Genomic DNA, 13,675 nt, shown 5'->3' on the forward strand with positions numbered 1-13,675 from the left:
AGGTCAGAGGGTTCAGAGGTAGTTGTATTAACTTCTGTGATGGCTTGTTTTGGGACTTCCACAATGAAATCAGCCAAGACCTGGGCTTTGATGGCTTTTCTTGGAACATAGGTGATTTTGTGTTCACCTAGTTCCACAGCCCATTTGGCTAATGGCTCTGAATTTTCCGGTTTTTCAAGCACACTCTTAATGGGTTGGTCGGTAACCACTTGTATAGGGTGTGCTTGGAAATACCTTCGAACCCTTCTAGCCGTTTGGACTAGGGCTATAGCAAGTTTTTCCAAAGGAGGATACTTGATCTCTGCCAGTTTTAGAGTTTTGCTGAAGAAATAAACAGGTACCTGAACTTTGTCTCGTTCGATGGTTAGAACCGCACTTATTGCTTCTTCAGTAACCGAAAGGTATACAGAGATCAACTTTCCTGTTTCTGGGGCTGCGAATATCTAGGAGTGAATCTAAGTGTTGCTTCATCTGGTTGAAGGCTTCCTCAGCCTCTTCAGTCCACTTGAAATCTTTTTTGTCAGAGCAACCCTTGAGCGTTTTGAAGAAAGGCAAAGATTTTTCAGCCAATTTTGAGGTAAAACGCTTCAGGGCTGCAAGCTTCCCGTTCAGGCTTTCTACCTCCTTTTTGCTTCGTGGTGGTTTGGTTTCAAGAACGGCCTTGACCTTGTTTGGGTTGACCTTTATACTTTGTTTTCCCACAATATGCCCCAGGAATTTACCTTCTTCAAATCCAAACGAACATTTATCGGGGTTGAGTTTCATGTTGACCTTCCTTAGGTTCTTGAAGGTTTCTTGGATGTCGTCAAGCATTTGATATTCTGTTTTGCTTTTGATTACCAAATCGTCGACATATGATTCCATGTTTCTACTAATTTGACTAGCAAAAGCCTTGTCAACTAGGCGTTGGTAGGTTGCACCCGCATTTTTTAGGCCAAAAAGCATCTTTTGGTAGCAAAAGATTACTTTATCCGTGTGAAAGGCGGTTTTCTCTTCATCTTCTTCTTTCATAAGAATTTGATGGTAACCCTTGTAAGCATCAAGAAAACACTTGAAAGGGTAACCAGTGAGCGAATCAACCTTAAGATCGATTTCTGGCAGCGGGTAAACAATCTTTGGGACAAGCCTTGTTCAAATCCTTGAAGTCGATGCACATTCTTCAAGAATTATCGGGCTTCTGAACCATGACAGGGTTTGCAACCCAGGACTGATACTTTACTTCTCGGAGAATTCCAGCTGTTACGAGCTTTCCAACCTCTTGGCATGCAGCCAAGCTTCTTTCGGGTGCTAGACTTCGCTTCTTTTGGACGACAGGCTTGACATCGGGTGGTATTTTCAGCTCGTGTTCAGCAATACTTTGAGGGATACTCGTTATATCTTCTGGGCACCAAGCGAAGACATTGCTAAAATGTACTAGCAACTTTTCAAGATATGAGAGAGTTTCCTATGAAAGGCTTGGATTAACCCTCCTTTGTTCAGGATACTTGGGGTTTATGATCAGCCCTTGCTTGTCTTCTTCACTTTTGGAACTTTCCCCTTCAACCATGTAAGCCTATTGAGTAGGTTGAAGGGTTGCAATCCCTCTCTCGGTAGGAAACTTGACTGTGCCATGACCAACAGAAACAGCCATATAGAATGCACACTGCCCCGGCCTTCCTATGATGACATCATAGTTGGAAGGTATATTGATAACCACAAAAGTGAGAGGTTGGACTCTCTCCATCTTGCCTTCACTGAAACGGACATCAAGGGTTAGTTGTCCTAAAGGCTTGAGGGGTATGTCAACAATACCTTTTATGTAGGTTCCGGAGGGTTGAAGCTTCGAACGTTCCTCATTGCTCAAACGGTTGAAGAACTTCTCAAACATAATTTCAGTGGCTGTACCAGTTTCAATGTATGCTCTGCTTGTCTTTAATGTACCCACAATTGCTTCAACCACAAGGGGGTTTGAGAGTGGGTCCTTTTCTGTTGGAGGGAAGCAGACACACTGAAGCTCCCAAGCTTCCAACCGCTGCCGTTTGTGGGGAACCTTTCCATCAAAATCCACCATGTTAACTTCTTTGCTCTTTCCTTCGGCCATCTTGTCTCTTACCCCCTTCACTAAGTGGGCAAGCTCCCCGGACTTGACGGCCTCTTCAATCCTCTTTTTAAGTTGAAAGCAATCATTAGTATGGTGGCTCTTCTCTTCACGAAATTCACAAAATTGGGTGGAATTTTCATTCCTTTTGTTCTTAGGGAGAGGTCTGGGAGGTCGGAAGCTTTGTTTCACTTCCTCTGTAGCAAGAATCTCTTGAGGGGTCTTGGTAAGGAGTGTGAAGTTCATGGCCTTCTCCCTGCTTGAAGGGTTCCGGCCTTCAGAAATTCGTTGCTCTGAACCCCTTTGGCGTCTGTCATAGGAAAGAAAGTTTCCCTTTTTCTAGCTGGACTGTTGCCTCGCCAGCTAGATACCCTTTTTCTTTGCTCTTTTATGTATACAGCCTCCTCTCCTCTGATGTGGGCTTCGGCCCTTTCGTGAGCTTCTTCTAAGGTCTTTGGCAGGGACTTGTTGAAATCCCTGGTAAGGTATTTGGAGGTAATTGCATTCATGAAACCGGCTACTCTCATCTTTTCATCCGCCCCACATACGTCAGACCTTCCTTTTTATACCTTTCTATGAACTCTCGAAGGCTTTCATCATCCTTGTGTTTTATCTGGAAAATCACTGTGGCATCTTTAACGTACCGCCTTTGCTGGGAGAAGTTGGCCAGGAACCCTTTGCTAAGGTCATCGAAGTTTCGAACACTTCTGGCAGGTAAATCATTGAACCAGATTCTGGCTGACCCGACAAGGGTTTGCGTGAACATGAGACAGCATTCAGCATTAGACCATTTCTCAATTCTGGCAGCACCAGTGAAGATCTGGAGATGATCCTCTTGGTCTTCAGTCCCATTATATGTTTTGATGTCGGACGGCATTTTAATCTTTGTTTGAAAATCATAATCAGCGATTTGTTGGGAGAAGCATGACAAATTGCTTGATTTATATGGCTTGGCCAAATCCTCTTCCACCCTTACACCTATGTTGTTGTTGTTGTTGTTATTGTTGTTCCCTTGGGTGGCCAGCACTTGATTAATCAAGTGTTGCCATGGGAAGCTTGCCATCATCTGAGGCATAAGGTTGAAGCCTTGAAGGCTTCCAGGTGCAACTGGGCAGTTTACCCCCAAGGGAGTGCTCATAACGGCACTTCGTGCCAAGGGAAGCACAGACAAAGCTTGTTCCCATGTAGTTGTTGCTGAGGGTGGAAGGATTACTACTAGAGATTGCAGGAGCTAGTCCAAAGTCAGCTCGTGCCCCAAGTGTGCACCGGTTGCAACTGGTTGGGAAGAAAAGAGGGGGAAAGACGTTGGATCTGACCTCATGTACAAACATGGGTTAGGATTTGGAGGAGGCTTGCTGGGACCAGCCTCATTTCTGGACACCGTTGGTTGCGAGCTTGCAAAAGGAAGAGCGGGAGGTCCAGGAGATAGTGATGGTTCTGGCTCGTCATAATCCAGACGGATCCTCACTCCCTTGTCTCTTTCCCTACTCACATATTGGTTAAGGAGAGACCTTAACTCGAGAAAGTTATTGGCAACCCCTTCGGGAGTAAGGTCAACACATGAGGGAGTGTTAGAAGCACTAACGTTGGGAGATGGTACTCCGGAATGAGATGGTGTCGGCGTTTGGAAAGTGAGAAACTCGGGGTATGTTGCTCCAGTTGTAGTGCTTCCCGGTGTTGAGATGGAAGTTGGTATAGCCACAGGAGTTTGGCTAGTGTTTGAGGTAGAGGTACGTGGGATTTGGTTTACCTCTCCCGGATACTCACCTTCCGACATGCTAACTTATGAGCAGAAATGTAGCTACACTACTAGGTCTTTCGAAGAGAATTAGTGGTGTAGCCCCACGGTGGGCGCCAACTTGTTGATGCAACAAATACTAGACCGATGGTAGTAGCTAGGCTGGTTAGGCAAAAGGGTTGGAGGGTTCCTGTTTGCCTAACGTAGGTCGTGGGGTCCCTCCACGTTTGCAAGACGTGGAGAGAGGTTCACTAGTTAGATTTTGTTGTTTGCTCAAAATCCTCAACTGAAGTGTGTTCATCTTCGGATGTGAGAGTAGTGGAAATGTGTGTGTTGAATGTGAAGAATAGAGGCTTGCATGGAACAAGTACTCGAGAAGAAAGACCAGAGATCCCAATGGAATCAGAGCTGATCGGAATGTCCCTCAGCACTAAATGAAGTGTCATTTTATAGGGAAGGACATCGCCCAAGAGGAAACCATGGACTAGTGAAATGTAACACCCCGTGTCTCGAAAGTCAAAGTGAAGATTGAAGTCAAAGGAAGAAAAGATGTCTAATTGCGATCTATCACTCTTTGCTCAACTACTGTTTTGACTGCTTTGACTTGTAATCTATCTATTTATTTTATCGCATTAGTTGTATTATGTGGAGTACTTGTTAATAATCGAGGTTTAATTGCTACTTATCACATGCTTATTCGCTTTATCGCCTATCGCATCGCAATCGCATTCGCAACTCGAATTAAGCGTTCGGAATATTGGTTTACGTGTGTGTTACTTGTGTAGCAAATGGGGAATTCTATCGCATCGCTCACTCGAAACGCATCGCAACGCTCAACACGCGAATCGAAACACCGAAACTCAATCGTCGGAGCCACTCGATCGAGTGACCGCTCGATCGGATGGCCAATCGATCAGATTGCCATCTGATCGGACTGTCATCCGATCGGTGACCCACTTGACCCTTTTGCACTTTCCTTTTTGGGAAACCCTATAAATACCCTCACTTGTCACATCACTTGATATGACAGCTCCTCTGCTCGACCAGCTCGCTTCAGCCCTTCTTTCTCTCGATTTCTCGCGATTCTTGTAAGTTTTCAACCTAAATCTTGTACTTCTATGATCTACACACACTTTTTCATCATTCTCTCTTTTGAATCTTAACTTTTAACCATGAAATCAGTGGATTTGAGGTGTTCTAGGGTGATGTCATCATGAAGTTCTTATGAACTTCATGTTTTGGCTTCAATCCACCAAGAACAACTTAGATCTGTACGATTTCCACATGAATGAACAAAGATCTTGCTTAGATCTGAACATATTCATGGTGAAAAGGATTGAAAGATGGTTTTCAAACTTTCTTTCAACTCTTTTACACTCAATGCACTCAAAACTGATAGAATTGGAGCTTATTCTGATCTTCTACTCCTTCTTAGTGATGTGTTGGTTCAAGATCTGGGTTCTACCAAAGAGACAACCGATTCCGGGTTAAACATGAACAACGGTCACGAACCAGTGAACGGGTCGGATCTGGGTGATTCCTGTTCGATCGGGTCACTAGGGTCTTGACGAGGTTCTGTTGTTTAGTGCGTTATCACACCGTCTCGATTAAAACTACAAACATTTAAAAACAATCAAGTGTCAAGACGATCAGGTCGTTGGGACGGATTGTCGTCCGATTGGATTGCCATCCGATCAGACCTCCATCCGATCGGCTTACACTTGGTCCCACACTTAAACTTATGATTCAACTATTCAAAGATTTGAACGTTGAACGGATTGCCATCCGATCAGATTACCATCCAATCGAACAACCATCCGACCATGTAACGTTTTGGACTTCAACACTTAAGCAATTTTCAACATGTTCAACGCATAGTCAGTTCTGACGGATTGCCACCCGATCGGTAGACCATCCGATCGAGTGACAACACTGCTGTGAACTTGTTCTCTGAGAAATACCTCGCCGAACGGATCATCACCCGATCGAACCGTCGTTCGATCGATCGGCCTGAAGGGTAGAGATACTTCTCTGTTTTCAAAATGCTACAACGAAAACTTCAAAAGGCAAACCATCATACACAAACACATCAAGATGTCAATTCAATCGAATGGCCATCCGATCGGATGACCATCCGATCGACTGACCATCCGATCGGATTGCCATCCGATCAGATTACCATCCGACACTTATCACCCTTGCACCGTTTTACGTGCCGCTTATCGTTTATGTTATCGTTAACTATTCAGGCTAATCTCTCTCAGCGCTCCCTTTAATCCAAGAGAGTGTTTACTTGTTAAACACAATCTATGAGTATACTCGACCCCTTTTTGCTTTACGCACTTTTGGGTGTTACTTACGTTACTTATGGTAAATCACAATCGACAAACAACGCAAACACTATTTAAACGCTAACCACTATTGCATGTTATACGTGACTCGATGAATGCCTGTTTGTTATGTTTACACATTGATTGCTGTTTACCGGCCTTAGCAATGATAGTACTATAGTTTGGACTCAGCACCTGTTCACTCAGTGGTTGTTAAGGATATTACTTCACGTGTTCGCAGTGGTGAACATGTGATGCGCACTCGCTACTCGCAGTCAAATCACAATCATTGGTATTGATAGGATCTTTGTCGATAACTTACATGCTTCACATTCTACGTTATACATGCTGGTTATGCGTAAACTATTTCGAACTCTATTACTACTATCAAACTTGTATGCTCACCTTTACACTAGGTGTATTGACCTTTATTTTAACGTATATGACAGGTGTTTAGGATGCTATCTTCTAGGACGCTGTGTTTTACCTGCTTTTGTGGAATCATGTAGGATGGAGTCTAGAAACAAAGACAATTTATCTTATTTGAATCTGAGTTGTCAGAACATGTTTTGTTTTGAGAATATCTATGTCTGTAATAATTAGATTACTTAATGGGTTATGGTATGGGACATAATATTAACTATTTGGTAATTTAGTCGTTATGGAATTTCTCTTGACAATCTGTTTCGCTCAGTGCTGCGCCCCGATGTTTCCGCCATCGGTTGGGGTGTGACATGAAACATGCTTGCAGTGAGGGACTTACCCTTTTAGGGGTTAAAACGTTTGGACCTACGACTATACTCAGTGCACATGTTCTCTTTTGCGGCTGTGAGAGGGCTGGACAAGCAATCAGTGAAGTGATGGCTTACTGTTCACGTCCTTTTTGCTGCTCACCCGAGTTCGTGGGATTTGAAACCTTTAACCCTTTAACCTTTTAAGCGTTCATCTTCCTAAGTCATTTTATTTAGTCTTGGGCTACCCCCGTCATCAATACACATGTTGATCACCTATTGGATGATACTGATTGGTTCATAAGAATAAGCTTATCATTCCCAAACTACATGGGCCGATGTAACAATTCTCATTAAAATCCACAATTAGGATGATAATTAGTCAATAAGGAAACCCTAATTGAGACACCCAAGTAATTCTGCACTAACCCTAAAATTTTCAGAACAATTGGAATTAGGATCAGGGCCCCTAAAACTCAGGGGGGTTAAACCCTAGTTGATATTTATCTATTTAAAACGTTGTCACAATTGAAATTAAGAAAAGAGTTGAGTCATGCAAGCTAGTCCCGAACCCAGCTAGCTATGTAAATAGACTGCACCCTTACGGACCGTAAGGGTAAATGCCATACGGTCCGTAAGTATGTCTCAAAAATCACTATAAATAGCAGACCTTGGCAGTAGCTTTCTGAAGTTAATACGACGTGAAAACTCTCTGTGGACGTTGAGATATCACAGTATTATTACAATAAACACACACTAATATCGAAGTGCTGCCGCAAAACAGGGTAATAACTCGATCGCTATTACGATTCATTTTCCGACTGATCGATATATCCAATGGATGTTTAAGTGCCGCCCACATCAGGGTGATACTTTGTCGTTCGTCGTTAATTCGATGGATGTTTAAGTATCGCACTTTGTCGTTCGTTGTGAGAATTTGATCTCGTGAGTTATCGTAACTGCTGAATTGATCACTAACCCGGTTTTGTGTCCATTATTATTGTTATTAGGTTAACAAGGCTAATCCATATTCTGTCCGTACTAAATCTGCAATGTGAGTCATTCTCTTTTTATCAAATGTTTTACAATACTCCAAATTATTTTCCAGAATTATAAATTACAGTGATTAAGTTTATGTAATCACCAAATTACAGCCAGTATGTGGGGTATTGTGCACATTACTACTGTTTTAATCACATTAGGTGGGCGGACCTAAAATTAAGTGATATACGTCATTCATTGGGGCAGCCAATGGTGATATGACCACAGTCACAGATCCGGTCGAGTGACAAATACTGTGGGTAGTTGGTAGATATCAGAAACATATGTAAAAACTCTTAATACTGTAAATTATAATAAATGAGTCATTTTAGTAAACTGAATGATTCACTCAGTATTTCCCGCTGACAAAACCTTTTTCAAACATGTTTCAGGTGATCTATTGTAATTCAGGAAAAGTACTGAGAAGCAGTGCAGGCTTAAAGTAGTGGCTCATTATAAAATAAAGAAATATGTTTTGTAAAAATAAAGATTTCTTAGTAAAATCTTGTTACTGTAAATTATCGGGGTTTTATCCCGAATTATGAAATAAAATAATCGGGAAAAGTTTTTAAGCTTTAAAACGATCCTGATGATACAAACTCCACTGCTAAAATCACATAAATAAATATCACGGGATTTCTGTCTCGCGGCTCCTGAAACGGGTCAAACCAGGTCGGGGGCCGTGACAGAAATGAGGTGGTATCAGAGCCACTGAGTTAAGCTAATTAAGTATTTAGAGATACTTAATTTTTCCTGATCACTATTATGTGATTATGTGTTTTATTAAACTGATTATTTGTTAGTTACAGTATGGGTAAGCAAAAGCTGCAAGATATCTATCTTAAATTAGATAGGTCAGTCTATGAAGAGGGAAGTTCATCTTCAAAACTCCCTACAATTCCTGAAGAAGAAATATTTGTGCGAAAAGCACAATATGAAAAAACCGCTTTCTCCTAGAAAAAGGAGTATGATTATTAAGAAAAGTAAAGAGCAAATCCGAGAAAAGAGGATTAAAAAGGAAACCCAGGAACTAATCAATAAATCACCTTGGGAAGACAAGCTAGACGAGAAATGGGCAAATTTATATATGCTAGCCACAGTAGCAGAACATGCAGATCTTTAAAAACCCTAAGTCTAGTAATAGCACTTCCCAGTAAATAAATAAATAAATAAATTCGAGTGTGTTCTTTCCTGTTATCTTGTACAAATAGTGTGCAATAAAACTTTGATGTTTATTTGTTAAACTTTGTTCCAAAGTTTTAACTTAGTATTTTTGTGCATTTTGCATATATGCTACACAGCATGAATGAGATATCTGAAGCCTTTCAGAACCTCGATCTTTACCCGGTGAATGTAGAAGTTTCCCAAGATTTCACTGGATACTTTGCTGATGTGGAACAACCTGTAGAATTCAAAGCTGCACCTTTGACAAAGCCAGAACGAAAGAAAAGAAAGAATTATGTATGGGGTAGTCGTATCCGTAGGAAAAAGCCAGCCCCGAAACTTCCTAAAATAAACAACCCTTTAGGAAAAGGAAAAGGAATTATAATCAAAGAAAATTCCAAACAGCAAGAGATAGAAACTGAAGTCAAGAAAGATTCTAGGCAAATGGAAAAACAGTTTGAGGAATATTCTAAAGATATAGAAATGGAAGTAGGACAAGGTTCTAGACCAACTCAGATAGAAATTGGAGAGAGCTCAAACCAAAACCAGGGAATAACTTTTCAGGATGAAATAGATTTTCTATTAGCAAACTGTGAAACTATTCAGCCTGTCAATACGAATGTTTTTACCTATCCTAGTGAAAATCCACTCCCTATGAACTTTGAACCAGCAATCCCAGAACCAATAGTTCACTCCCAACCTATAGAAATGGACGAATGGTGGACGAATGATTGGCAATTTCAAAATATTGTCAACGACCCTTATTCCTTTTTTCCACAATTCGATCCAGAACCCCTACCTAATCCACCAATGAGTAACGAAAATATGGCGGAACTTCGTCATTTTGGTGAAGAGTTGATGGATGCAGGAAATAGAATCAGGGAGATAGGGGGACAAATTGCCTGGAAATATGATGAAAGGGAAATGCGTTTTTAAAACGACAAGTGGCAAGAGATAGGAGGGTAGTAAAACTATAGTTGCTAAATAGTAAAATCAGCCTGTAACATAACTACGAATAAAACCCTGTAAAGTATTTGTGTGTAGTGATGCATACTATAACCGATATAAAATGAAATCGAGAAATCGATTGTTTTGACTATACGTGTATTGTAAATTGTCTGATTGTTTATATATAATTGCTATTTATCAAATACTAATAAAAATTATATATATTATCAGATGGCAAATATTGGTAATGAACCGGTAAATGAGGTTAATCAATCAGAGCAACATCCAGGGGATCAATATATGACTAGACAAGATATTGAAAATATTGTTGCTCAAGGGATAGCCAATGCTATTCCAGCATTCGTTGCTGCTGTAAAAAGTCCAATCGAACCGCAACATATCGTTCCTAGTAAACGTACTTCTGAAGATAACTTCAGTAACAGTATAAATGGGGGCAATAATCTTAACAATGAATCCCAGCACACGCCGCTCCCTAAGAAACTGAAAGCTGCAACACCTGGTTGCACTTTCAAATAATTCCTTACTTGTAAACCCACTGAATTTGCAGGCAATGAAGGAGCAACTGCATCACTGCGTTGGTTAGAGAAAACCGAAGCAGTAATTGCAATCAGTAAGTGTGCCAAAGATGATCAGGTCATGTACGCATCAAATCTGTTTAAAGAAGGAGCACTCGAATGGTGGAACACAGTGCTACAAGCAAAAGGAAAAAGGGTGGCCTATGCGATGAATTGGGAAGAATTTAAGAGTCTTGTCGAAAGAAAATTCTGTCCCGAATACGAAAAGGAACAAATGGCAAACAAATTCCTGAGTCATCGTATGATAAGCGTCGATTGTCGAGGATATACTTCGACATTCTTCGAATATGCGAGAGTGGCACCTAACCTGGCTTCGCCAGAACCGGTACTCATTTCTCGTTATATTTGGGGATTAATTAGCGACATTCGCAATATCGTTAAGGCTGCGAGACCTCGCACTATTGACGATGCTGTAGAATTAGCTAACACTCTGACTGATGAATTGATACGCACAAGAGATGAAGACAGGAAGAAGGAACTAGCTCAGAAAATTACCCAAGGATTTAGGGTGGGTAATAATAGTAGTTTCAAGAAAAGAGGTGCAGGGCAATCTTCAACTTTGCCATTCTGCAAAATTTGCAAAAAGAAACATTTTGGAAAATGTAACAAACTTTGCAATTTTTGCAAAACGATAGGACATCGTGAAGAAAACTGCAGAAAGAAATCCATAATTTGTTACAATTGTGGAGAAGCCGGACATTTCAAAACAGAATGTCCTAAGTTAGTCAAACCAGTAGACAACAAAACCAAGGCAACCGAAGGAGCTACTAAGAAGAATGCCAGAGCATTCCACCTAACCACTCAAGAAGCAGAACTCATCCCGGATGTGATAGCCGGTACGTTTTTAGTTCACGACGTTTATGCAAAAGTATTATTTGACTCTGGTGCAAACCAAAGTTTTATAAATACTTCATTCTGCCAAGCTCTTAAGTTACCCTTAACTACCATTAGGCAGATTTTTACAGTCGAAACCGCAGATGGGAATTCAGTAAAAATCAATCAGGTTTTGCAAAAAGTAGGAATAGAACTTGCAGGTCATAAATTTGTTGCAAACCTATTACCTATGAAATTAGCTGAATTTGATGTTGTGTTAGGAATGGATTGGTTAATAGCCAACCATACTCAAATCATTTGTGATAAAAACTCTATAGAAATTCAATCACCTATTGGAGAAGTAATCATGATTACAGAAGATAAACCTCGAAAGCCACTAAAGTTCATATCAGTAATGAAAGTTGCTAATTATGAACGAAAACAAGGAATAGTATATATGATTTCAGTAATCATTAGTACTAGAGGTAAGGAACTTAAGGAAATTCCTGTAGTCTCAGAATACCCAGATATATTTCCAGAAGATTTACCTGGGTTACCACCAGATAGGGAGGTAGAATTTAGAATTCATCTAATTCCAAGAACTACATCGATAGCCAAGGCACCCTATCGATTGGCTCCTACCGAAATGCTAGAATTGAAGAAGCAATTAGATGAATTACTAAGCAAAGGATTTATACAACCTAGTTCATCCCCTTGGGGTGCACCAGTGTTGTTTGTGAAAAAGAAAGATGGATCAATGAGAATGTGTATCGATTATAGAGAGCTAAATAAGGTTACAATTAAGAATCGATACCCATTACCTAGGATTGATGATCTTTTCGATCAATTACAAGGCGCTAGGTACTTTTCTAAGATAGACTTGCGCTCCGGATATCATCAATTAAAGGTTCAAGAAGAAGACATACCTAAAACTGCTTTTAGAACTAGGTATGGACACTATGAGTTTACAGTCATGCCCTTTGGGTTAACTAATGTACCTGCAGCATTCATGGACATGATGAACAGGATCTGTAAACCATATTTGGATAAATTTGTAATTGTTTTCATAGACGATATACTTATTTATTCAAAAAGTTAGGACGAACATTGTCAGCACTTGCATACACTCTTAACTTTGTTAAGAAAAGAAAAGTTGTACGCCAAGTTTTCGAAGTGTGAATTTTGGCTACAAGAAGTGCAATTCTTAGGACACATGGTGAATCATGAAGGTATTCACGTAGATCCTGCTAAGATAGAAGCAATTACCAATTGGAAGGTTCCGCAAACCGCAATGGAAATTAGAAGTTTTATAGGTTTAGCTAGATATTATAGACGGTTTATTAAGGATTTTTCCAAGATAGCTGTACCATTAACTAAGCTAACCTGTAAAGCCATTAAGTTTGAATGGGGACCTAAACAAGAAGAAGCCTTTAGAATCTTGAAGCAGAAATTAACCAATGCACCAATCTTAGCCTTACCAGAAGGAACAGAAGACTTTGAAGTATATTGTGATGCTTCAAAATTAGGATTCGGATGTGTGTTAATGCAACGCAAGAAGGTAATTGCGTATGCTTCCAGACAATTGAAGAAGCACGAGGAAAATTATACGACTCATGATTTAGAATTAGGAACTATAGTTTTTGCCCTTAAGATATGGAGACATTATCTGTATGGAAGTAAGTTTACTATTTATACAGATCATAAAAGTTTAAGGTATATATTTGGGCAAAAAGAGTTAAATATGAGGCAAAGAAGATGGATGGAAATCCTAAGTGATTACGACTGTGATATTCAATATCACGAAGGAAAAGCAAACGTAGTCGCAGATGCCTTAAGTCGTAAGGATCATGAGAAGCAAAGGCGAGTCCGTGCTCTTAGAATAAATCTACAAGTAGATTTAATGGAACAATTGAAAAAAATTCAGGAAACGGCAATCAAGGACGTGGCGAAGGAATGAAAGGTTACCTGAAAGAATTGGAACAAGGAAATGATGGAATTTGGAAATTCCACAAAAGAAGAAATTGGGTACCTAAACAGGGAAATTTAAGATCAAAGATTTTAGAGGAAGCCCATAAATCTAGGTATACTGTACATCCAGGAAACAATAAGATGTACCAAGATTTAAGAAAGAATTTCTGGTGGATAGGAATGAAAAAGGATATAGCCGAATACGTATCTAAGTGTCTAACTTGTTCACAAGTTAAAGCCGAACACCAGAAACCTTCAGGTCTATTACA

The 13,675-nt window shown here is 40.3% G+C and overlaps 1 protein-coding gene across 1 annotated transcript; it reads right to left on the reverse strand.

The window, feature by feature from the left end:
* Positions 1–1,552: 1,552 nt before the first annotated feature.
* Positions 1,553–3,140, reverse strand: LOC110907370. The gene is made up of 2 exons (XM_022152364.1): positions 2,647–3,140; positions 1,553–2,387 (listed from the first exon to the last, which is right to left on the reverse strand). The coding sequence occupies exons 1-2, from the start codon at positions 3,138–3,140 to the stop codon at positions 1,553–1,555; spliced, it is 1,329 nt and encodes a 442-aa protein (XP_022008056.1).
* Positions 3,141–13,675: the final 10,535 nt, after the last annotated feature.

This window comes from Helianthus annuus, chromosome 14 (assembly GCF_002127325.2).
Source record: "Helianthus annuus cultivar XRQ/B chromosome 14, HanXRQr2.0-SUNRISE, whole genome shotgun sequence".
Taxonomy (NCBI): domain Eukaryota; kingdom Viridiplantae; phylum Streptophyta; class Magnoliopsida; order Asterales; family Asteraceae; genus Helianthus; species Helianthus annuus.